The sequence below is a fragment of the Schistocerca americana genome, chromosome 5 (genome assembly GCF_021461395.2).
Source record: "Schistocerca americana isolate TAMUIC-IGC-003095 chromosome 5, iqSchAmer2.1, whole genome shotgun sequence".
In the NCBI taxonomy this organism is placed as follows: Eukaryota; Metazoa; Arthropoda; class Insecta; order Orthoptera; family Acrididae; genus Schistocerca; species Schistocerca americana.
In genome coordinates, this window is record NC_060123.1 from 651,894,558 (window position 1) to 651,920,742 (window position 26,185).

The 26,185-nt window shown below is 38.7% G+C and overlaps 1 protein-coding gene across 4 annotated transcripts in view; it reads right to left on the reverse strand.

Moving 5' to 3' along the window:
• Window positions 1-2,105: 2,105 nt before the first annotated feature.
• The window catches only part of LOC124616713 (RB1-inducible coiled-coil protein 1), a 314,373-nt gene continuing 290,293 nt past the window's right edge, over window positions 2,106-26,185 (reverse strand). For all 4 annotated transcript variants that reach the window (XM_047145068.1, XM_047145070.1, XM_047145069.1 and 1 more), the window contains exons 19-22: window positions 25,212-25,261; window positions 24,666-24,799; window positions 8,177-8,244; window positions 2,106-4,493 (exon numbers count right to left, since the gene is read on the reverse strand). In XM_047145068.1, coding sequence (XP_047001024.1) covers window positions 4,314-4,493; window positions 8,177-8,244; window positions 24,666-24,799; window positions 25,212-25,261 — 432 coding nt within the window. In that variant the 3' untranslated portion in view covers window positions 2,106-4,313. The remainder of the gene's footprint in view (window positions 4,494-8,176; window positions 8,245-24,665; window positions 24,800-25,211; window positions 25,262-26,185) is intronic.

Sequence of the window (26,185 nt, forward strand, 5' to 3'; positions counted from 1 at the left end):
CAGTAAACTTAATCAATACCTATGGGCTCACCGAACACACACCCCCACCCACCCCCCCCCCCCCCCCCCACCCCCCTCACCCTTAGGCATCCAGTTAGAAAAAAAGGCTTGGGCGTCCTAGGGTTAAGAGCTGAGCTTTTGTATAGTTATGAGTTACATTACTTGTTGTATTCAAACTGTAAACTTGTTCAGTTGCAAACTTATGACAACCAATAAACCAGAACCTGAAGTAATACGGTTAAGTCTCAGTTTTAAATCCTAATAGAGTACTGTGTCATCTTGTTCATTAAATTATTATAATAAAACTAATACCATGTGATTGACAAACTTGTTAAATGGTGTACTGTTTAAATAACAACACTTTCATTTGATCTCACTATTTTCATTTCCTTAGAGCCTCTTAACTAATTATCAGTTTTTATTTTACAATGTTGCCTACCACAGCCTCAGCTTCTTCCTGACCATGTCTGTCACCCACCTCCCTCCCCCATCACCATGGATTCTAATCAGCTGTGTGCTTTTCTCATTCTGATTTTCTCTCCCCATGCCATGTGGAACAGAGGCTTTTTAGCAAAATTCCCATCACTCTGAAATTGTTTTTCAGTTGCTGTTCAAAATATTGATGTTCACTGTGAGTATTACTAAGTTATTCCACAATGTAAACATTTTTGTATTTCTTCTTTTATGTCATTACAAGCCTTTAAAGCATTATTAACTTTCTCTGTGTCCTTTCTTGAGTTCAAGCATTAATAACCCAGTCAACTCAATGTTTCAGTCTCATTCCATACCTGACACGAGTTTCAATATTCCTGTGGTACCAGCATAAAACTGGCTACATTAATCTAATTGTTTTTCGAAAGCCCTGGCCACATTCTTTTATGAGACAATACTACAGGTCTCAGTGATCCATAATAGCACAGTAGTACCCTTTTGTATTTCCAAAGCTTCTTCACTGTTATCCTCATAGTAATGTGGTCCTTCAATCACTCCAAAATCTTATTATAATCTACTTTATATTTACTTTATCTACTATTCTAATATTCTATTTTCTTAATTTCTACTGTGCCTTCATAAGGCAATTGTTCAAGTGCTTCCCTTCTCTTTTATTGTGTAGTTCCTTTGTTCTGCCCTGAGTAACATACAAATATGATACTTATCCTGCTATCATGATCTTCACCTTCATTTTTTGTCTTTCATTGTCCTCCGGTATGTCTCAACAATAACTTTTATCAGTTTCTGGAATGTGATCTTTTTAGTGTCTGCTTCTACAAATGTCTGGTAGTATATAAATGCTGTGTGAAAACAAGTTACAAAAAATTAGAAAGTCTAGTATTCTGAATAATGAGGGTGTAAATCCATCATTTAACTGATTTCTAAACCATTTACTTATTGATACTCTTTGCTTCATGTGGCATAGGTCTTATGACATACAGCGTTGATTTCACAACAAAATGTTAGCTGTTAAGTATGCTGAGAAAAGCATACAAAGAGCATAGAACACATAAAGCACTTTAGCACACGGAGTGCATATGTAAGCACACAACATATGACTGCATGACCACCGGGTTACGTGAGGCATTGCTGAAACTTTGTCAAGAATAATAGCTTGTCCAGCCACATGCAGTAAAGGTTGACACAAAGGTTGTTCGCAATATTAAGTGACCCCAATCTTTTTTCTGTCAAATTTTGGTGAGTCAGTAGACATAAAAACTGCCAATGATTACTTTTTAGTCCCCATCCAAAATTTTCTCTGTATAATCTGTATTTTACTTTCTGGCAGAAACTGTAACAGCTTTGTATTTAAAACATAAGAGAGCTATTAGTTGGGGGCAATTAGTGACACCCCAAGTGGTGTCACTAGTAGCGTCACCAGGTACCTACGGCTAATAGACTCCTTTTATTGCACTGTCTTGTTAAAGTTTTGCTATTAGCAGCTCAGTGGCACCACTGCCTTCACTTAGCTAGTAGTGGTCTAAGAGCGAAATAATGCCAACCACGTAAGAGGGAAAGAGAATAGCAAATGCCACTTGTATCAATAAAGAAGTCATGTGATAAGATCTTGTTAAGAATTAAGCAACAGAGCCAATGGCAATATAAAAACAAAATTGAACAAATAAAAAAAAATTTATTCTATATTTGTACAGTTTCATTTACTCAGGGCAAAGGGTGACATGACGTACACTGTATCTTTCAAAATTAATGACATTTATGATTAAAAATGGGAGGCAAACTAAGCTGGTTCACTAACCCAGACCTAGGCAAATATCACTACATACAGGCGCCGTTATCTTTGGATCTTCCAATCTTGTGTTTGCCACAAATCATTATCCACCCAACTAGGAACCTACAAATCTTGTTCAATAAATAATAACTATACTGACCAGAAGATCCATAATACAGTCCATTTCCACAGAAAGTGGACTGGATTTTACATCACACAAACATCTCAAAATAACACACAGTCAAGCAAATGAATAAACGTGTGTTTAAATACAAACATACGCAAACGTAACTAGCAGTCGTCATTCTAGATTTGCAACATGACAAACATACGGAGGCAACCTCCACAGTTCTGATCACATCCACATCTTAAAATTAACATAGTAATATAAATTACTTCACCACAAGGTTCATAAAATTACTTAGGCACAACAGTTTTTGTCTTAACTTACAGATTTAGTCTTCAAACAATCACTGATTAAAATCATCCTGCTGCCCAAGCATTACAAGTGAGCTCCTTATAACAATTTTGTGCCCTCTCAAAAGAGTTATTAGCAATGTAAATCTTTATATTACAAAACAGCCTTGCTGGGGGAAAAGAAGAAATGTTTGATTAAAAGACTTAAAAGCTCTGTAAGTCTATGTGATCTCTTAAATGCATATGAAAAAATATATTAGTATAAATATTTTTCCAAACACTATATACATGCCATGCATATGCACACAAAGTGTGTCTGCTACAGTATTTACTTATATTATAAGTATATAATATTGCACAACTGTATTTACAAAGCTTGGTTGCACGCTTAATAATTACTGATAATTGCGCCAAGCTTAAAAATCACTTAATACAAAACTACAACAACTGGAGACTTCTGAAAGAAAGTTTTACCTAGTTCTAGTTTATTTTCCGTACACTGCCAGGTTCAACAAATATTACACAAGAGCCTATACAATTTACAAAATAGTTAAAATTATTAACACAAAGATAACATCCAAAGGACAATTCTTTGAAGAACCAGAATATACTGTTAGCTTAAGTATATTTTTTTGCATCACAGCCCTACAAACTGTTATAATACCCTAAAGAACATCGTGAACACTTTTACCTTATCTATACTTGAATGCTGTCAACATAAAACATGTTACAGAAATACTATTGGAAACAGATCTAAATCAAGGAAGGAAACACTAGAAACCGAAGTGTCATATTCTAGGTACCTGTGTTTCAGTTTCTGGAAAATATTATTAATAGACCAGAAAACAATTACTGTTTTATCAAATATATACAAGTCCTCTTCATAAAATTACAGCTAGGAACGAGTTTGTAGTTCCAACTAAGGTACTATAAGACTCTACTGCTTATTAACAACATCATCACAATTTATACAAAATATGTACACATAGGAAAATTAATACTCAAGCAATTTGTATTGATTACACTCTCAAGTTATCCAAAACATCCTGTCAAGTAACATGTTGCTAAACTAATCACACAGCGCATAAGAAAAGGACAACACTATTTTAAATTTTTCTGACACATCCTATCTAGCTAATGATCGTATATACACACAATTTACAAACAGTCTGAAAGTTACAGTGCATACAGTAGTATGTAGCACATTATAACTTCCTTGTAAATAAAAGTTTTTGGAGCAGCATTTTCAGCATCAAGAAAGAAAATGAAAACAATAAAGCAAGGTACATGAGTTCTGTTACTCTGTGTTGTTAAGGGCAGATGGAACTTTTATCAGAGTGCCAGCCTCTGACATTTGCCTCTAAATCTAAAAGTGATCTTAAAAGTAATTACACAATTTCTATACAAAACAAAAGTTGCAGGACTATTAAATGTAATAATAATATCACTAACAACAATAAATATTTTACTTATAAAACATTACTCTTGTTAAAGAAAAATTGTGTAATGCTGACTGGGAAAGAAAAAAAGTAATAACACGAAGGGATAATACTGCAGCACCAACTTTGCAGTGCATCATGTTAAAATACAGCCAAGCTTCCTAACCGCATATTTGCCGAGAAGTTTGCTTTATGCTAGTAACTGAAAGTGCAAAATAAAAATCATATCTGACTAATTAGGTGAGCGATGAATCTTTAGCTGTTGAACTGGAGCTGGAACCACCAGAGCACTGATGGTGGTGGTGGTGATGGTGCTGGTGATGGTGCGTACAACGAGGAGCTGCAATCTTCGGTAATGGTCGCACCTTTACTCGGAAGAACTTGGTCCCCTTAGGCACGTTGAAACGATTCTGAGGCTGAAAACACACAGGACATTTTGGAATTTTTATTGTATATGTATATTTTACATAGATTTCATTCTATCCTTAATCACCAAATACAATATCTTAATCCAGACATTTTGAGGTTAGACTTGCTACGAATGTGTAAGACAATTGATTAAAACCATAAAAAACATCACTTAATTGAATGCATACTAGCTGGTGTAGAACGTACTGACATTGCGCCATTACATCTGGAATGTTTTGTGTGGAGGCCTTTGCAACATTATGATAGATCATGATGTTCAATATAAATATACAAGGGAGGTTTGAAAAGTTCTTGGAATCATCATGAGAGCATCAGTGCTAGTGCAATGAGTTGTTCACATGATACTCATTGGACTGTTGCCTGTGAACACGTGCCACGTCAGTGTTCTTGGAAGAGAGCTGTGGAGGTGACGTGGCTCTGTTGTTCTCATGTCATGATTTGTGAAGAGGGGAGGAAAAAAAATTGAGATTCGAGCAGTTATTAAGCACAGGGTGACACAGAAAAACGGGAACATTTCTACAATCCAATAAAACCAGAAGTGATGAAGGAAAGAAATTGCATTCATAGTAATTGAATCCTTACAACTTTGCCATTTATGAAACATTGATGGCATTTATCTTGTACAAATACATTCACGAAATCTGCTGTTGAGGTTCCTCATTGACTGCTGCAACATCTTAGCTGATATACTGTGAATTGCATACCAAATTCTCTGTTTTATCTCATCCAGGGTTCTTGGTCAAGTCGTGTAGACTTTGCTCTTGAGGTAGCCCCACAAGAAAATATCAAAACAGATAAATTTGGTATTCTAGGGGGACCAGGGAATGTTACCGAATCATGAGATCACACAGTTGCCAAACAATTCTCACACATATTCCATTGATTGTCTTACAGTGTCTGATGTTGCTCTGTCCTGTTGTAGCCTATGTCGTCCTTTAGCAGAAGCTTTATCTTGTGTTCACTGACCTGCAAGGGCATGCCCACCACTCCCCAGCTCTAAGAGAAATGAAAAAATATAGTGCAGTCGGGTGTTTTTTCTTTCAAGAAAATTATTAAAAGTCAATACCACACAGGTTTTTAGCAGTGCCGGAACAGGAACTTTTTCATGGCTACTTACAAGTCACCATTCCAAAACATGAAAAATGCTCCATTACCCCCTCTCCCCGAGTCTAGCCACCCCCTACAAGCTACTGTATCGGTAACCTTGATCTGCTTTAACTGTTATTGTGATCTTTTCATTTTCTCACGGTCTTACTTTGTATTGCCTTGCATCACCTAAATATCTTATCTGTCTATTGTGGAATTTATACCCCACTGGCCTGTCTTTGCTGATGATTAACTCTCCAACCATGTTACTGCTTTGTTTCCTACACCAAAATTATTACTTTAAGGACATAGATTATTGAGCACCAAAAACAGTCTAGTATACTTTGTTTATCTCAGTCTGAGACTCATTTCTGTGCATTTGTATTTCCACTTGTTGATGCACCATTTGTTCTCCCTTTCCTTTTTGTACCAACATTTAGAGAGCAAGTATTTTTAGGTAGTTGCCCTGATACTATAATTCTCACTGTGTAGAAGTAAATAAGGGTTCACTGTTATGATCCACGTAACATTCACATCCATACAAATTATAAAAATGTATGTACGTATGTATGTATGTTCCGCATATCCTCCTAAACCAATAGACTGATTTCAACTGAACTTTGTACATCATTTACAGCCTGGAAAGAACCACTGTGGGGGTAAGAACCACCCACCTATTAAAGGTGTGGGGAGGGGAGTGAAAAAGCATTGAAGCCCACGACTCAAGAATACCCATACTTAAGTTATCCAGCATTTGCGAACTAGAGTACTTTGAGCCTGCAGCAAATTTTACACACAATTTCAAACCTCAACGAAACCTTTCTCACTGATGAACCCCACAAAATTACGAAAGGAAAACAGTTTGCCACGTAGTACATTTTCGCAGTTCATGCAGTAAAACTGTCACATGAAGCATGACTTTTACTTTACTATTAACTTCACTACTGACTCCATTCACAACATATTTCGTACGTAGTATCCACACGCATTGCTACAAAAATAGGTCACTGTACGACATTCGGTTCAGAAGATATGATGCCATAAACACTGAGACCACAAGAAACTGCCGCATTGTGCATGGAGTTTTGATTTAGGACTTCTTTACTAATAACTCTATTCACAACACATTTCACAGACAGTAGCCACATATACCACTGGATGTACCTGCAAAACTGTATCACTGTACAGCACATAGTTCAGCAGCTATGACTTCATAAACATTCAGCTGCATGAAAATGAAACAGCAGAGTGAAATTCGCTGGACATACAGGTGAAATATGTGTGAAATATATTTCACATGTGTAAATGGGTGAAGCCATAGATAAAAAGCTGTTCCCAAACCCCTGGAATATATTTCAATCAACTGTGGTACTCACATTAGTTACAATCTGGAAATAAATACTGTAGGGGTATGAAGCAACAGACTCCTATTAGGGTGAGCCTGGTAACAGAGAATGAAGGGAGCATGAGGAGATGGACACAGAGTGAGGGGGAAGGAGGAGATAAGCACAGATAGGACGTGGAGATTGACAGAGATAGGGGATGGAGAAATAAACAGAGTGAGAGGAGAGGAGAGGAGGAGATGGACATAGAAAGAAAAGGAGAGAAGATGAATAGGGAGAGGGGGTGGGGCTGGCCGATGGAGGGGGAAGGGGCTGGCCGACGGAGGGGGAAGGGGCAGACGAAGAAAGGAGCACGTTGTTGAAGGGGCGAGGAGCAGACTGACAATAGAGGGGAAGGAGAAGATGGAAAGAGAGAGGCGTGGAGGAGTGGGCAGAGAGAGGGGGTAGAGAAGGTGAACAAGGAGGATGGATAGAGACAGGAAGGTGGAGAGGTGGGTAAAGAGGGAGGACATGGGTAAAGAGAAGGGAGAGGAGACAGTGGATAGAGGAAGTGGGAAGGAGGAGATGGACAGAGAGAGAAGGGGATGGACAAAGGGAGACGGGGAGGAGGAGATGTACAGAGAGAGGAGGTTGGACGAGATGGACAGAGAGAGGAGGAAGAAGGAGATGGATTAATACAAGACTGGAATAAACAAACACCTGGGCAATGTCGGTTTTCTCAGCTAGTAAATAAACTAAACTATGAGCCAATTGTCCCTAACATGTACAAAAGCATTAGTAGTCATTACCACTGCATGCATGATGGCCCTTGAAGTGTGGTTGGAAAGACTGTGACCCCTAAAAATAACTGTAAATACAAAACACCACGAGAATTTTCATCTAAATTTGTTATGTCCTGGTGACATTTCAGTTCCTGTTCTCTCAAATGAAATGAACATACCTCTGAGGAACCTATTGAAGTAGTTACAAACTGAACTTTGCAGAATCTTCTGTAGGAACTGTATGTGCTAAGAATCTTTTTTCACATTCTCATAAGATCAGTAAGTAGATAACAGAACACGTCTCTGTAGATGCCCTTGAGTTCCATCTTACTGCTGTGTTGACATAACTCAGTCACATAGTTTTTTCCAAATCACTTCATTTTACAATACACGTGTAGCAAATCCAACTAGCAAATGAAAATAATTTTATTGCTTTAAATGGTACTCTAAGGAACATGTGGTCAAATAACATTAACTCACCTTTAAAGCATGGCAGTATTCCTTATCTGTTACTTCACCTGTGCAGTAAAGTCTCCTTTGGGAACCATCTGAAATTGCAAAATGGCGCTCTTAAGTCTCTACAATAAGTATAATATCAAAAGTTATGCAAGAGTGAATGACATTCATGGTAATATGCACAAGGAATTTTAGATGTAACAACAGTTACTTTCATGTAAGTTGCACCAAGTAATAAAAATACAGAATGAGGTGTATATGTGTTGTCTGTTCCTTCACACATGTCTGAAAGAGCAAACACCACGTATGAATAAGAATGTTGAGAAACCCCAAGTTTCCATTTTATGACAATTTTGAATCACCCATGATTTTATACTTTAAACATATAGGCTGATCATGATCTTGAGAAACCCCACATTTTCTGATATTTTCTGTGTTATTATGCAGCCATTATATCGCCTACACGAAAGGGAAAACCCCCACATGCACAAAAGACATGGGCTTTCTCAAAATTTTATGTTGACAGCACCGTTTTAAACAGAGAGAATAATCGACTATTCCTACCAAAAGAAGAAGTCCAAAATGGTTCAAATGGCTCTGAGCACTATGGGACTTAAACTTCTGAGGTCATCAGTCCCCTAGAACTTAGAACTACTTAAACCTAACTAACCTAAGGACATGACACACATCCATGCCCGAGGCAGGATTCGAACCTGCGACTGTAGCGGTCGCGCGGTTCCAGACTGTAGTGCCTAGAACCGCTTGGCCACTCCGGCCGGCAAAGAAGAAGTAATCCAGAATTTCTACACTGATGTTTACAACTGGCCAACATATGTCAAATAATGAACCATGTGTGGAATATAATTCCAAGAGAATGGAATATTGGTGTGACTTGAATAAAGTACGCATTAAGTAACATTTTATACTTTTTTATTACAAAATAATGAGAAAGTCCACATATTCACTAAGCAAATTTTAACTTGACGTCAAGAAAATATATCACAACTGGCTACAGTTCATTGGCATTCTTCCCTCCACATTCATTTTAACGAAAAATGAGAAGAACATACGAATTTTAAGACCTGAAAGGTTTTCTGTATCTCTTGAAAAGTTTAGTTTCTTGGACATGTGGAGTTTCTCAATGTCCCATTGACATATAGCTAAGGTGGTGATGGCCAATGATCCCGTTGGTGCAGATGCACACCAAGCTGAAACTGTTGCGGAAATCAACAAGATGTCGCAAGTAATTATTTTATGAGCAAGGTCTTTACATCAGTAGTGTGTGGCATTAAGTTGAAAATTTGACTCCAACAGGAGGAATGGCACAGTAGTCTGTGCAGTTATGGTGACTACTGTGTTCGGATGGCGTCATGTCAGTGCAAGTGCCTAGTAAGCAGGACAAGTAAGCAAGACACTCAGTTTCGAATCCTGGTCCAGCACAAATTTTCAACTCCCCCCATTGATATAAATCAATGCCCAGCCTCACTGATATAGATCAATGCCCACTGGCCGTCTTTGATTTCTTTGTGTCTAGAATGAAATGTATCCAACTCGAGATACACAAGCATGAATTGGTGTGCCCATCAGGCACGGCACTTTTCTCTTGTTTTATCTCTCATCTTTTTCTACTTCTCTTTTTCAAGGTTTAGAACAGTCCTGATGAGTTTTATTTTCAGTTTCAACCAACCTCTAATGATGAAGTATTAGGCTACTCTTCTCACAAAGGCACAAAATAACATTTGCTGAATTTCAGTGAAAATCTTTCTCAAACCTATGAATCCCAAAAATGCAGTAATTAATATTCTTTGCTGCACTCTATAATTTCATTTAAAACTTGCAAATGGTACAATGTGCTGAGTCTTACTTCCAAAGCCAACTCCTCCTCTGATTAATTATCTCTACCCAGTTGACGATACATAAATGATCCAGCGAATGGGCTGGACAGCAACCTGCAGTTGTTTGCTGACACTTCTGTGATGTATGACAAGCTTTCAAACTTGAGGGGCTGTAGGACGACACAAGATCACTCAGACAAAATTTCTAATTGGTGTGATGAATGGCAACTGGCTCTAAATGTACAAAAACACAAGTCAATGTGGATGAGTACATTAAACAAACCCATAATGTCTGGATACAGTATTAGTCATGCAGTCATGTTAGTTAAATATCTAGACATAACACTGCAAAGCGATATGAAATAGAATAAGATTGTGAGGATTGTGGTAGGGGAGGTGAATGGTCAACTTTGGTTTATTAGGAGAATTTTGGTAAAGTTTTGTTCATCTGTCAAGGAGACTGCATATAGGACACTATTGTGACCTATTTTTGAGTACTGCGTGAGTATTTGGGATCTGCACCAGGTCGAATTCTAGGAAGACACTGAAGCAGTTCAGAGGCCGGCTGCCAAATTTGTTACAGATAGATTTGAACAACACAGAAGTATTACAGTGTTGCTTCGGGAACTCAAATGGGAAACCTCTGAGGGAAGGCAGCATTGTTTCAGAGGAACACTACTGAGAAAATTTAGAGAGGCAGCATCTGAAGATGACTGCAGAATGATTCTGCCACCACCAACATATCTCTTGCATAAGGATCACCAAGGTACATACAGACACATATAGATAGTATCTTTTCCCCTGCTCTATGTGCTAGTGGAAAAGGAAAGGAAATGTCTAGCAGTGATGCATGGTACTCTTGTCAAGCGTTGTAGAGTGACTTTCTCAGTATGTATATAGATATAGATGATAATTTTAGTGAACATATTGTACATTAGAGAGATATGCCTCTCTTCTTGAATGTCACTATTTCCTTTATCAACTATTTGCATTTCTGATTCATTCCTTGAACTACATAAACATTTTAAAAAAATACTGGAATATTTGTACAATTCCCTCTCTGTCATTGAGTACTGCGCAATCAATCAATCAATCTCTCTCTCTCTCTCTCTCTCTCTCTCTCTCTCTCTCTCTCTCTCTCTCTCTCTCTGTGTGTGTGTGTGTGTGTGTGTGTGTGTGTGTGTGTGTGTGTGGGCGCGTATATATAATCCCCAGCGTCAAAGTTGGCAACAGAATTGCAAGTTTCTGTCAGATGCCACTAGCGGTCGTGTGGAACCAGATGGACCCAATGGAGCACGCTTGTTGAGCCATGCCTCCAGTGGCTCTGTGCCATGAGCGCCCTCTGCCGCCACATTATACGATGGCCGACGGCAGCCACACAGCTCACTCGCACTTGGAGTCTCTCCACTTTGTGGCACTATTCATAAGCCACCTAGTTGCAGCTCCAATACCATCATTCGTGCAGCAGAGCATCATCCTTGTTGACATTGAGAGCACAATTCTACTTCTTGCTGCATTATTTGTATTGAGTCTTTGTATGCTTTGAGAAATACATGGTAAGTAAATCTTCTGTTTATTGTACCGACTTGTTTGCTAATCATTTCTGTTTCTGTCCTGCTTTCCTATGATGATAGTTGTCACACCACTCTGCAGCCCACCTCTCCTTATTGTTGCATTCCAAGTTGTACACAACATACCTGGTGACAAGTACTTGGGCCTGTGTGTGGCCTTCTTCAAGTCAAGTTTACTTCTTCCTGTTCTGCTGTCTTTTTGACTGATTTTTCCTGTTGTTTCTCGCTGTTTGTATTTGTGCATTGCTCAGTAGATAATGGGTACTACACTGCAATTGCCTGCTGCACAGCCTGCAGTTGATCTAGCTCAGCTTATTCAGTTTTAGAGTCAACAAATGTTGCAACTGCTTGAAGTAATGAATCACTTCATGACAGCACTGACGACTTCCTACAAGATGCCGGACCCAATAGTAGCAGCACCACATGCCAATGTGCTGCCACTTTGTGAGTTTAATAATGTGAAGGAAGTCTGGACAGAGTACCTTGCACAGTTCAATGTTCACATCGCAGCTCATCACACACAAGGTACTGACAAACATTCTTTCTTCTTGGTCATGGTGGAAGTGGGTGTTAATGCTTGTATGTCCCGCCCTGAACTAGTACAAAGGTGCTTGCAAAGTATTATGAGGGCAGGGTACAAGTGGTGGCTGCCAGTTGCAAATTCTTTAGGTTGCGTTAGCAACAAGAAGAGACATACTGTCAGTGACTTAATTTGCAAGGCCTTACTAGACAGCGTAGATTCAAATATGACTGTGGCAAATATTATAGTGAGATAATGTGACGCCATCACACACAATGAAGCTGATTCCTAAATTTAGGAACAGATTCTTTAATGCCCAGATCCTTCCTTGCAACAAGTTCTGCCAATTCTGTACTATCAAGGTTCCTGCAAAAATGCAGCAGACAGTTTTAAGGTAGTGCCTGTTTGTTCAGTAGACAGACACGGCAAACATGCCTCGCAGCTGACTCACCAACAGTGGCTCACCTGGCGTCTGTGCTCACATGTTGGGGCTGACACGAGGTGTGAAGTCATGCCCTTCCTGTAATACAGCAAATGATCATTGATCTTGTCCCTAGTGTGAAGCGACTTGCTCCTTCATGCAAATCTAAGTCACAAAAGATGTGTACTGTGTTTTCAGAGTCCCACAGCATCACTAGTGCAAAACAACACTGTAACAGCTGTCCCCAATTCATCTGCAGCCTATGTGAGGACAACAAACTATTTGCGTCTCTAACTACTGCTGGACAATCGGTCCATTTGCAACTGGTCACTGGAGTTTGAATGACTTTGCTCAATCGTTACACTTATGGATTGCTTGGCAAACCTTAGTTGGCACGTCACATAATACAGTGACATCATGTAACGACCAAGACATTCCTGTTTTGGGCACTTGTAACTTTCCTGCAACTTTCAGACATTCGATAAAGACAGTGGCATTTACAGTGCTTTCCTCCCAAGAGAGTGCTAATATTTTTGGTCAAAACTCTTTTGGTTTGTTTTGGGTTAAGCATTTAGGACAGCGTACTTCCTTCAATCCTCGGGACAGTGTTGCTAAGCTATGAGTAGAATTTCACGATTTGTTTTCTGAGGATTTTGGGAAAGTCAATAATTTTGTTGTCCGTGTCAAAGTGAATGGTAATACACAGTCACATTTTGTTAGAGCTCATCCTGACCCTCAGGCTCTTCGAGAACGGGTGGCTCAGGAACTTGCTGCTTTGCAAGACAGTGGGGCCATAGCACTCATTACTGCTAATCACTGGGCATCCCCTCTCCTTAGTCTGACAAAGCTGTCCAGCAGACTCCACTTGTGCACTGATTTTAAGAAAACTGTGAATCCTCAATCACTGACAGTTATCTCTTACTGTGCCTGGAGGAACTGATGGATAAAATGGATGCCAATCATTGCTTTTCCAAAACTGATTTGCATGAAACTTACTTGCAAATGCCATTGGACAAGCAGTCTTAACATGTCTGTCATTAACACTCATCTGGGTCTCCATAAATTTTTGAGACCACCATTTGGCAGTGCTTCTGGGCTTGCCATTTTTCAGCACTTCCTGAAGCATATGACCGCAAAAGTTCCTTTTTACTCAAATAATTTAGATGTAATTGTCATCTGAGGCTGGACTCCTAACGAACACATTAACAATTATCACACTCTCTTTCAAGTGTTGTCTGCAGGTGATCTCACGTGGAAGAATGTTCTTTTTGTTCGGTCACAAAAGTGTCAGTCCACTTTCCAGAAATTGAAAGATGCTTCGGTTGGTGACTGATGCCTTGTTCATTGTAATAAAGCCAAACCTCTGGTCTTGGCTGTGGATGCTTCCTCTTACAGTGTCGGCGCAACTGTGTCACATAAGTTTGGTGCTGCTGACAGGCTGACTGCCATTGCTTTGAAACTGTCAAACAAAGCTAAGGGTAATTAGTCACGAATTGGAAAGGAGCCTCTCGCTATTGTCTATGGCATCTCTAAGTTTCACCAGTATCTTTTAGGCAAAAAATTTTCCTTGGTGACTGATCATAAACCCCTACAATTTTTGTTTACCCCTTCTCAGTCAGTCTCAACACACAAAGCATAGAAACTGCAATGGTGGGCTGCTCTTTTGTCAAATTACCATTATGACATTGTGTGTCAGCCCACTTCCAAGCACGTCAACACGGATGTTCTTTCTCACCTGCCTCTTAGTCCAGATTCAACATTTAACAAGTCCTCTGCTTCTTGTAGATACACTGATGCACAGGACACAGATGTGTTGTATAGTTTTCCACTGAATCACCAGAAAATTGTCCAGGACACAGTTATGGATCCTGATTTGCAGATTCTGTTGCACTCATTCGTATTGGTTGGCTGCATTCAGCCAGACCAATTCATAGCTCTGGGGTTCACCGATATTCTGCCAATTGGTGCACTCTTGCAGTGCACCAGTGTGTCATTTTGCTTCGCATCAATAACGATCAGTCACATATTGTGGGTCCACATGCTCTCGTGCCTGATGGGCTTCATTTGCTACATCAAAGTAATCGGGGCATCATTTGTATCAAACATCATTGCACTTGACACTGCCTGGATGCACAGATTGAACAGTTGACTTCTCAGAGCCTGTGCTGAACAATAGTCAGCCCAGCCTCAGCAGTTCTTTGAATGGCCCAAACCTTAAGTGCCTGGGCAATGTCTGAACTTGGATTTTGTGGGTCCTTACTGGACTACAGATCAGCTCGTCGTCGTTGACACTTACAGCAAATTTCCCTTCATGGTTCCTATGCTCTCTACTACAGCTAATTTCACTATCCAGGCCTTGTCATCAAGCTTTCGCCTGAGCGACTGCCTGAAGTGATTGTGACTGACAACAGACCTCAGTTTGTTGCTACTGAGTTTGAATAGTTTCACACCACCTCCAGCATCAACGATATCATGAGTGCAGAGTTCCACCCACAATCCACCAGCACACTTTGTGTATGAACATTTAAGCACCAGATGGATGAATCTGGTGCCTCCCACACATGGAATCAAGCTCTGTTGCTACTCGTGTCGTCCTACTGCTGCCAGCCATGCAACGGACTACCGCCGGCGGAGTTTTACATTGGCAGCACCAGCCCTTGCTTCAGTTGCTGCACCCACCCTGGCGGACTGTGCCCGCTCCGCCCAGACATGCAAAGTATCACGCCCAGAGACACGCAAAATATCACACATATTGCATGGTGGATGCAGGTGCTGGGAGTGAGGCACCACTGTAGGTTTTCCTCAAGGTTCTATGCTTCTCTTGCAGGACCATGAGAAATGCTGACGAGCCACCAGAATCAAATTCATCCTTGTGAATTGTGTGATCTTGCCACATGCTTCAAGCTTTCAGATTCTGTGCCCGCCTGGTCGCAGCGGCCATTGCTGCCTCCAATTCCCATGGGCCTTGCACCGTCTGTTCCAGTTCGAGAGCCAATGGAAGTTAACACACTTTCACCACTGTCGCCGTCTCGACAGCCACCATTGTCTGGGGATGTGACCCTCTTTCCAGCAGCTGTCTCATGTGGTGCCTTGGGCCTCTGCTGTTGTTAACATGCCTCCATGGGTCAGGTTATCAAATTCCACATTAACCTGTATGAAACTCTCGTATACAGGGACCTGTTTACATCTTCCTTTTTAAGTTCATCTTTACTTAGCTTTAGGGGATAGTGCAAATCATCAAACAAGTGTCAGCAAGAGAGAAAGTTTCCAAAAGGTTTCAAATTATTTGTCAAGTTTGTTGGAGGGTGCTAAGTGATCTCAATCTCTAATACTGGTGGTGAGCATTTTACAGTTTTAAATTTGGTCAATAATTATATAAAATACAGAAAAAAAATTTTTTTGTTGTCTCTGGAAGCTGCTGGAGAGGAAACCTGCAACTGGGATTGTGTGACCACGAGTAAGAAGTGCATAAATGGTTGTAGGTTAGTGCGTTGTGGGGTACGGTGTCAACTGTATAACAAGGTGTTTCACTGGGGTGAATGTAGCAGGAAAGCAAGTGGGGGATCTTAGCAAAGTCTTCTCCTGGAGCTGCAGGGCATGTAGCAGGAATAGACTCAGTAGTTGAGCAGGAAGTGAGATTGTGTGTCCTCCAGGCACAGTTAGAGGATGCTAGACAAGAGCTAGAGGGGCTACAGAGGCTGAGGGTGGAGAAGTGGGAACTGGCAGCTGACAACAAAGCCATTAGGAAGTGAACATACTCTCATAGTTTCATTTTGAATGTTAAGAATAGGTTTAGCCAGCTGTCAAGAGTCATGTGGAAAAGAGCCTAAAGTAGTTACAGGAGTAAGTAAGACATAGCAGACTCCCACCATTATCAGGAAGCCTAAGTTAGAAAGCAAAATTGAAGAGGAGAGGATTCCAGATATAGGTAACAGTCTCATCGCATTACAGCAATGTTGCAGGAGACATTAGGTAATGACTACCAATTCAACAGAATTTTTAAACCAAGTGCTGGGCTCAATAAGGTGACAAAACTCTTGAACGTCTTGCATAATACTACAAGAGCCCATAAGCAAAAGCATGATTTGTTGCTTTGTGGCCAAAACCGTATGAAATGGTTAAATTAGATGACTATGAACCTGACTAGGTGGGCAGTAATGGTCAAAAACGTCACAGCTCCATGTGGGTCCATTTCTGCAATGTCAAAAAAAAAAGTGCAGATAGTACTATCACAATACATCTCATATTAAAAATGTACATAGATTCTGTCATTTTATCATCAAAATGTTTGTTTTCAGACATTTTACGTGAAGTATTTGGCTGAGCAAATTTTCAAAACTGGCAACAAACTACCACAGCCACTAAGTTCAATTTACTTTTTAAAATTCTGAATGGTTGTAAGGATTGCTAAATTAGTGTTTTCAGAAATTTTTACGTTACCTATACATTCAAAAATGAAAAGAACGTGCCACAGTTTCTAACTCCCCGATGTTGAGAACTGCTATTTACTTGTTATGCTCTTGTCCCTTGAATCATGTCTCATGAATGCAACAATATGAGGTATAAATAAGCTCTGGTTTAGTTTTTAATTATTAATTGGTCACAACAGCACATGGCACAGATTATAGCAAACAAAACCATCCATATTAATCATGACATGCACTATGAATACTGTCATGGTATTGTTAATCAAACAATGAAAGAGGAGCTAACTTGCCAAGAACACGAGAAGACAAATACCAAGATTGTTTACCATGTTTGTCAAATTAGTTAATGAGGTCACGTAATTATTCAATATTCAACACTGACATTTTCATGATAGTGCTTAGGAATATGGAACTTTTACAACTTCAGCAAAGATTTAGATGGTTGTTGGCATTTGCAATTCCCACTGTTACACTAATGTTTTGCACCTGCATGAAACAATCTGATTGCTCTAGCAAAATCTTAACCTGCTTTTCATGCTAGGATCAGTTTCGATTACAATGCTGCATTCTATCACAAAGGAAAAGAAAGGCTACTGACAATGCTGAAAAATTTTACATGCTACCAAAAGGCTTTCACAGATTTAGGAACATGTACTCGTGATAACAGGAATGTACTGACTGTCTTAGAAGAATTCATCTGCAGATTATAAAATCAAGAAAAATTAATAATGTTATTTCGGTTAGATTAAACATTTTTACACAAACATATAAAATAAAGAGTGAACATTCTTCTACATCTCTAAATCTGGATTCATATAATTCTAACCCTTGCAATCTACTGCTGTGTAAAACAGATCTGCCATAGTATTTATTAAAAACATATATATTTCACAAATATGGAGCAACACTCGCACAAAAAAAAAAATGTAACAGGTCTAAACCCATTTATTCTGATAGAATGACAATCAGGGACATTATAATTTTTCGTGATTTTCCAGCTGCCAACTACCAAAAATGAGCAATGTTCTTTTAGATGAAGATTCAACGTCCACAAAAGGTATTATCTAACATGAACTTCACTGTACGATTTTTAGCTTTTGTTGTTGTCTTCAGTCCGAAGACTGGTTTGATGCAGCTCTCCATGCTGCTCAACCCTGTGCACGCCTCTTCATCTCCGAATAACTACTGCAACTTACATCCTTCAGAATCTGCTTACTGTATTTGCCTCTTGGTCTCCCTCAATGATATTTACCCGCCACAATTCCCTCCAGGACTAAACTGGTGATACTTCAATGTCTCCGAACATGTCCTACCAACCGATCCCTTCTTCTAGTCAGGTTGTGCCACAAATTTCTTTTCTCTCCAGTTCTATTCAGTACCTCCTCATTAGTTACCTGAGTTATCCACCTAATCTTCAGCATTCTTCTATAGTACCACATTTCAAAAGCTTCTATTTTCTTCTAAACTGTTTATCGTCCTTGTTTCACTTCCATACATGGCTTCATTCCATACAAATACTTTCAGAAAATATTTCCCGCGACTTAAGTCTATACTCAGTGTTAACGAATTTCTCTTCTTCAGAAATGCTTTTCTCGCCATTGCCAGTCTACATTTTATATCCTCCCTACTTTGACCACCATCCGTTATTTTATTGCCCAAATACCAAAACTCCTCTACAACTTTAAGTGTTTCATTTCCTAATTTAATTTTCTCAGCATCGCCTGATTTAATTTGACCACATTCCATTATCCTCGTTTTACTTTTGTTGATGTTCATCTTATGTCCTCCTTTCCAGTACTGTCCATTCCGTTCAGCTGCTCTTCCACGTCCTTTGCTGTCTCTAACAGAATTACAATGTCATCGGCAAACCTCAAAGTTTTTATTTCTTCTCCATGGATTTTAATTCCTACTCTGAATTTTTCTTTTGTTTCCTTTACTGCTTGCTCAATATACAGATTGAATAACATCGGGGATAGGCTACAACCCTGTTTCACTCCCTTCTCAACCACTGCTTCCCTTTCGTGCCCCCTACACTCTTATAACTGGCAAATAGTTTCTGTACAAATTGTAAATAGTCTTTCACTCCCTATACTTTACCACTCTCACCTTCAGAATTTGAAAGAGAGTATTCCAGTCAACATTGTCAAAAGCTTTCTCTAAGTCTACAAATTGTTAGAAACATAAGTTTGCCTTTCATTAATCTATCTTCTAAGGCAAGTTGTAGTATTGGTATTGCCTTGCATGTTCCAATATTTCTACGAAATCCAAACTGATCTTGGGAGCTGCAGCTTATTCACTGGCTTGTAACAAAGACTTTCATACCATTAAATGTGATCTTGTAAGGTTTTTTTACTACCAGAAAATTGTCTGATTAGTACGATGCAGCACTAAATTTGTCAGATACCAATTTTTTCTGTATCTGAAAAACTAATTTTATCATATCCAACAGATTTATGATGTAATGCTTTGTTACCAACTGGTAAAATTTTTAACACTTTCATAACAGTCTCAAAATGGGAGGTGCTCACATTCTTCTGAATAATGATTTTTGCGCAATAACTGACGTAAATCTACTAGTAAAAGAGATTTTCAGATGGTCTGTTACAATTCTAAAATTACTGTATTTTGGTTTGGGGCAGTGAAATCTCCTGATTTTATGTGGTTTCTGCTGTTTTGCTGTAAGTCAAAACTTTAGGTTGTGGGCTCTCCTACTACAAGGATTTTACTGAAGAGGCTCAGGTAATAGCAGTAAAGGCTGGGAATAGTCATAGTAGGAGATATTAGGCTGATGTTACAGGCAGCGACTTGGGCATGACTGTTGCTCAAATTTGGTCCACTAGTGTTATCCGGAGATCCTGCATTAAAATCAACCCCATTCCAATAGTACTATGGTGTGTATTAATACGGGATTTGAGAAGGTACAGACAGGTGCCATTTGTGAGTATTCATAGGTCAGGCTAAACTAGGCATGGTCTACACCTGAGGAAGATTGGGAAGAGAGATGGTGGCAAAATTTATGGCAAAGTTTGTAAGTGACAGTATAATAAGTTGATCTGAGCTCACTCAAAGCCAAATTCCAGTGATAACTTGTAGAGAGGATAAACCTTTCTTTAGGACGATGTAGGAGGTATCATTGCTTAAGGAAGGCTCCTTTTAATTCTGGAAATTAGTTCAGTAAACAGTGGATGCAGACCAGAAGGCATAATAAGCTTACTTCATTAAAATATTTATGAAATTAAAAATTAAACAATGGAAAATCCAGGACGGAACAATGACAATATTATGAAAAGAATATATTGCTACTCACCATACAAGGGACATGCTGAGTAGCAGAGAGACACAACAAAAAGACTGCTAAATATGTGAGCTTTCTGAAGTAGACAACAAGTACACAGTCACACAAGCACAACTCACACATGACAGACTGTGATAAACTGTGCATGGAAGAGCAGTCTGGATGATGGGGTTAAGGAAAAGGCTGGGGCAGGGAGGGTTAGGGATAGCAGGGTAGGGGTGAGGTACTGTGAAGTGCTGCTTGAGGGAAAGTTCACGGACATGGTGGAAACAGGGTAGAAGACAGCTAGGTGCGGACTGCACAATTTTACTGTCACTCACCCCTACCCTGCTATCCCTCCCCCTCCCTGACCCAGCTTTTCCTTACCCCCACCACCTAGATTGCATCTTTCATCATGTGCAGTTGCTCGCAGTCTGGCCTTGGTGGCCAGAGACAGTGCTCATGTGCGAGTTGTAGTGGCGTGAATGTATGTTTGTGTGTGCACGCACGTTGTGTGCTTCCTTTAGAAAAAGGTCTTTTGACCAAAAGCTAATTAGCAGTCATTTTGTTGTGCCTGTCCATGACTCAACATCATCTCTATGTGGTGAGTAGCAATCTATCCTTTTCATAACACTGGCACTAAAAAATAAGTAGACGATCGCTAATAGACCTTGACAATGACATAACTTGTATCTGAAAGTCTCATTTGCATAACGAAGAAATACTAAGGCTTCCTTTGGAGCAGTACATCGTATCTGATTTGTAGGCAAGGAGTTCATTACAGAACAGAGGCATAGCCATTTATACTACGAGTAATGTTTCATTTAAAAGAGTTGACATACCAAAACTCTAACACCAAATATTTTAAGGTCATGCAGGAGAGTTTGAATTTTCAAGGAAAATACTTTTTATAAAAGCCCTGTGCATTTCCTGCAGTTCAGAAGACAAGAGTTTTCCCATTTAGACTTTATGCTGTGCTAAGCTCAGTTCTTAGTAAAGACATGAAGCTGATTTTGTGTGAGGATTTTAAACATCCCAATGAATTCTCACAAGAATGGAGTTACTGCAATTTATGGAAGATTAGGAACACAGCAGTCAGTCTCTATACCACTGTTTATTATTATTATTATTATTATTATTATTGCATATCCAGATATCAGCTATTAACAGCCATTTTGAGTGAACTTGAAGGAATTACCAGCTAATAAACTCACAACAGTACATGCCACCATATGACTTGACAGGTATACAGGCAGACTGTTCCTATCCTTCTGTAACTAGAATTCAGAATAAAAACATTGTGATCACAGATATCTTCACAGTCAACCAGATTCATGGTCAGTCAGCTTCATGTTCAATTAACGTGAAGAGCACAATATGACAAAAATTTGTAATGGCCAGCTAAATCATGATGCACAGGTAGTAAAATGAATGTCCTGCAGTAAAGGATTTAAGAATATGAGCAAACTTTCAATGCAGACATTTAAAGCCATCCTCAAAGGGAAACCTTGGCAGAAACTCTACTTGACTGATAAATATAAATGAATTTCTTCCAACCTTTACCACATTCTTTGATAGCTCTTTTCCATTTAAAATTTTCATGTGGTCAAGCAAACTAATAAGCAACCAATTTAGGTAACTAATGGCATCAGAATATCATGTAGGAGGAAATGGGAGCTCTATCATAACACGGAGGGCAGTCAGAGCCCTGTAACGTAATTTCACTACAGGAAATGCTGTGAAGTGCTGAGGAATGTCATCAGATGGGCAGAAACAATCCATTATACCAAAAGAATAAATAACACTCAGAACAAAATAAAACTCCATGGTCAATTGTGAAAGAGGTAACTGGACAAAATTTGGGTGTTCAACATATTACACCTCTCTTATATGAGAATAAAATTGTTAGTCATCAACCACAGTAGTTCAAAATATTTAATAGTCACTTCTTGTTAATAGTCTGAAAGCTAAATCCAAATTCTATTGGTAAAGGTAAATATGCAGAACTCATGACATTTGGTGTACAGAGAGAACCACAACACATTTAGTTGCGCCACACTGGCTCCTGTTGACTAACATAGCTCTACTTCTTAAGTGCAATTCCTGTATCGCCCACGCAGATCTCTGATATAATACATGGCTCACAAATGTGATATTGTTGTCCTAAGGCATAAAATTTAAATGTTTTGACTACAGTATGCTGACCTTTATTAATGTACACAGTCCAACATTTCTTACTTCAGCATTAGTTCTCAGATCTAAGATGTACTGTTAAGTTTCAAGCACTGGGATCAACATTTACAAGAAACTAAATTGTACAGCACTGAAAATAAATTACACAGCACCGTTTAACTGTTTCATTGTGTGATTTTTGACAACAGACATACATACTGTTTTTACGGAGCTTTGAATTTTCTTAACATTCTGAGTAATCAATGAGACAATCCAAGCCTGAAGCTGAATGTAGCTCACTCTTGCACTGATATTACTACAGCACATTTACCAGCCATACTCTGAGAGAGTCAAAAACAGTTTCCAAGAAATTTAGAGGATGGCTGGAAGGTTTGCAGCAATAGTATCAGTCCAAATAACTATGTAAATAAAAACACACTTTTTAATATATTATGTTTTTAAATTGTTCTAAAAAGTACAAAATAATTTCTCTCAGCCCCATACACATTCCTAACACTATACAGATAGCCCTGAAAATTTGTGCTTTTAATAGTTATGACAGTGCTTGGAAGATGTACAACAAAAAATGTGGTGCACATGCAATACATAACTGATGCATGAATAGTTATTTCCAACTATTATCTACTGCATGCACGCCGCATTTTTCATTATAAATCTTACAAAGTATTGTCGTAGCTATTAAAGATTCAAAAGTACAAATTTTCGGAACTGTCTAATAGGATTAGAAATCTGTGCGAGGCAAGGAGGCACTATTTTATACTTTTTAATCTGCTTAAAAATGACGTATATTAAAATTCATTTTTATTTAAATAATTATGTTCTGTTTTTAGTCTTGTCTGTGAAAGTTCTCGATGGATTTTAAACATTCAGATGACATTTAATTTTTTATTTAAATAATTACTTATATAAATATTAGATTTTTAATCTGCAGATTCATCCATGTACACGTATATCACACACAATGCACACATCAACTTCTCCCCCTCTCTCTGTCCATCTCCTCTTCCCCTTTCTCTCTGCTCCAGCCACGCCCATCCACTTGCTTACCAGCTGCAACGCATTCCAATACTCCCCACACAACACTTTAGTCCTGCAGGGCTGCTGAGATGTCAGGTATTACCAACCATTTTCACACCTATCCCCAACACAGACTGACAAGAAAGAGAATTAATATTGCATTATCATCCAGTTCTTTGCTATGTTCAAAATTTTATGTCTCTGGCTCACTGGGACATTAGTTTAAAACCAACTGCAAAATTTGACCCAACAAGTGATCTAATAAAGCTGTTACAATGAATCACATTCAGCTATGTGACCAAAATCTCAAAATGCGTACCTATCAGATTGTTGTTTTGCTTTAAAGTCACATGCAGTTGTTTAATTAATTCTCAACATGAATATTTCAATAACATGGTAGGAAAATCGTGCAACATGTTTGCTACACATTACTGTGATGCTACAAGGTTTTCAAAAAGTCTCTCCGCAGTGTCGTGTGATTGTTAGCCACGCGTGCCATACACCACAGTGAATACACCGAAATGAAACTCAGTGAAATACAAGTAATTAATTTTTTGAATATTCATTTTTACTTACAAATGTTCACAATAAATGTTGAAAGTGTCCTCCCTGTTGTTGAATAAACAATTCAATTCGTCTAATCATGTTTCCACACACAAGCTGTAACATTTCTTCTGTAACAGAAGCAGTGAATGTGGATATTGCAGTTTTCAATTCATTGATGAATTTTGGACGGTTTTTATAGACATTTGCTTTCATTGCACCCCAGAAGAAAAAGTCTAGTGGTGTTAGGTCAGGCGACTGTGAAATTATGCGATCACCAAAAACATCAGCAAGCAGTGACACTGAAACGTGAGCTGTATGCGCGATTGCACCATCTTGTTGAAAATAACCATTCAGTATTTCACTTCACACAAGTTCTTCTATGAATGAGTACAGAATATCACTGCAGTATCATTGTGCATTTATTGTTTCGTTGAAAAACCCAGGCAGGTGAACAATCATACGGCAAGTGCAGCTTAGCACGGCGAAGAGACTTTTTGAACACCCCGTATAAGCTACAGAATAATTCTGAACTACACCCCCCCCCCCCCCCTCTACCACACAACTTCTGTTACCACAAACCCACAACAAAAATTAGAATCTCCAAGGGTTTGCAAACTATAGAGAACACAATAAAACTGACTGGTACAGAAAGAAACTCCAGAATGCCTAAGAAGAAACTCACCACTGCCTCTGAATGTTTGTGACTAACCTGAACTTGGACGCAAGCCAAGTATATCCAAGCAATCTTGATGCAGGAAATACAGAGTAGATGTTTCTTGGAGAATGAGATAATTACGGTGAACTTCATTCCAAACTACCAGCACAGCATCACCAACATTGCATCTGAAATTAAAAGTTTTTTGTGGCAGAATACACAGTAATTTTAACACACAAAACTGTTACACCAATACACACTAAATTAGAGTATCCTTACAAATGTTCAAGCTTACATACTGATTTACATACACTATTGAGGGAAAAAAACTTAACTCATATGAAAAATCAAAGAATGGAAGGTCCATGATGGGATAAAAACAACTGACAGGAAAGACAGACAAGAATATATTTAGTCAAACAACTATAGTAACAAGGGGGAACCATCAAGTGCTTGTCTTCTTAAATGCAAACTTCCAAAAATACGATACAGTTCCTACGTGAAAGGCAAAACCTGTAGTGGCTACAATGTTTGCAGGCTAATAGATTATCAATGGAGACAATTAAATGTGAAATAAAAAGGGTAAAAAACTATACTTACGATACAATACTTATTTTTCCTTGTTGGATTAACGAACTAGCACTGCGAGTCTGAAAGCAAATAAAGGAAAAAATTGAAAAATCTTGTACAAAAATACAAAATAACTGATATTAACCCTTTGACTGCTCGACATGTGCTCTCTGCATTCCGTGGTGAGCAAAGCTTTGTTGTTGAAAAAAAAAATTCAATAAAGGACTGAATTTCTTTTCGTTATTTGTCATAGTTACTGAAGTGTATCACATTAAGTAAAGCATTGCACCAAATTCTAGTTTGCAGAGGTATTATGTACATGACTGATTTTACCTTATACACCACTGTGTATGAAATGTAGATACGATATCAAAATTTTATTTAAAACTGAGAGCACAACCATAGCTCATTTCATTTTTGAGATATTGGTTTCTATACCTGGTGGGTGGTCAAGTGAGTGGGCACAATTCTGTGCCTTCATAAAGGAGTTCAACACATCAAAACGAGGATTTTTGTAAACGATAGCACGCAAAGAGACATATATGTCATACGACAAATACTAACTTTTTTCACAACACAGATACACAGACTTACCTCATCTGCAGTCATGAGAGGGGATGGCAGAACATGATGCATACATACATCAATAGTAATTAATGAAACCCAAGAGGCTGAATTTAACAGTATCCTCAGCACCTTGGGAGTTGCAGAGCATGACTACTTAACTTGTTCACAGCAGTCAGAGGGTTAACTGACAAAACATACTCAAGAAGTAAATGAAAGTCATCTGCACAAATTTAAGTACAGCCTCTGTGATGACAACCTAGTAGACAGATTGCAGTTCTGGATGGCAAGAGCCAGTTTAACATTTACTGAGTTTCAGATTTTGCAACATTGTAACTGAAATAATCAACACTATAAATCCTACCACAGAGACTCAAGATTAATTCTGTACCATCATTGTTAATGTTGCAAGTTCAATAACAAAATCAAAATGTTATTTT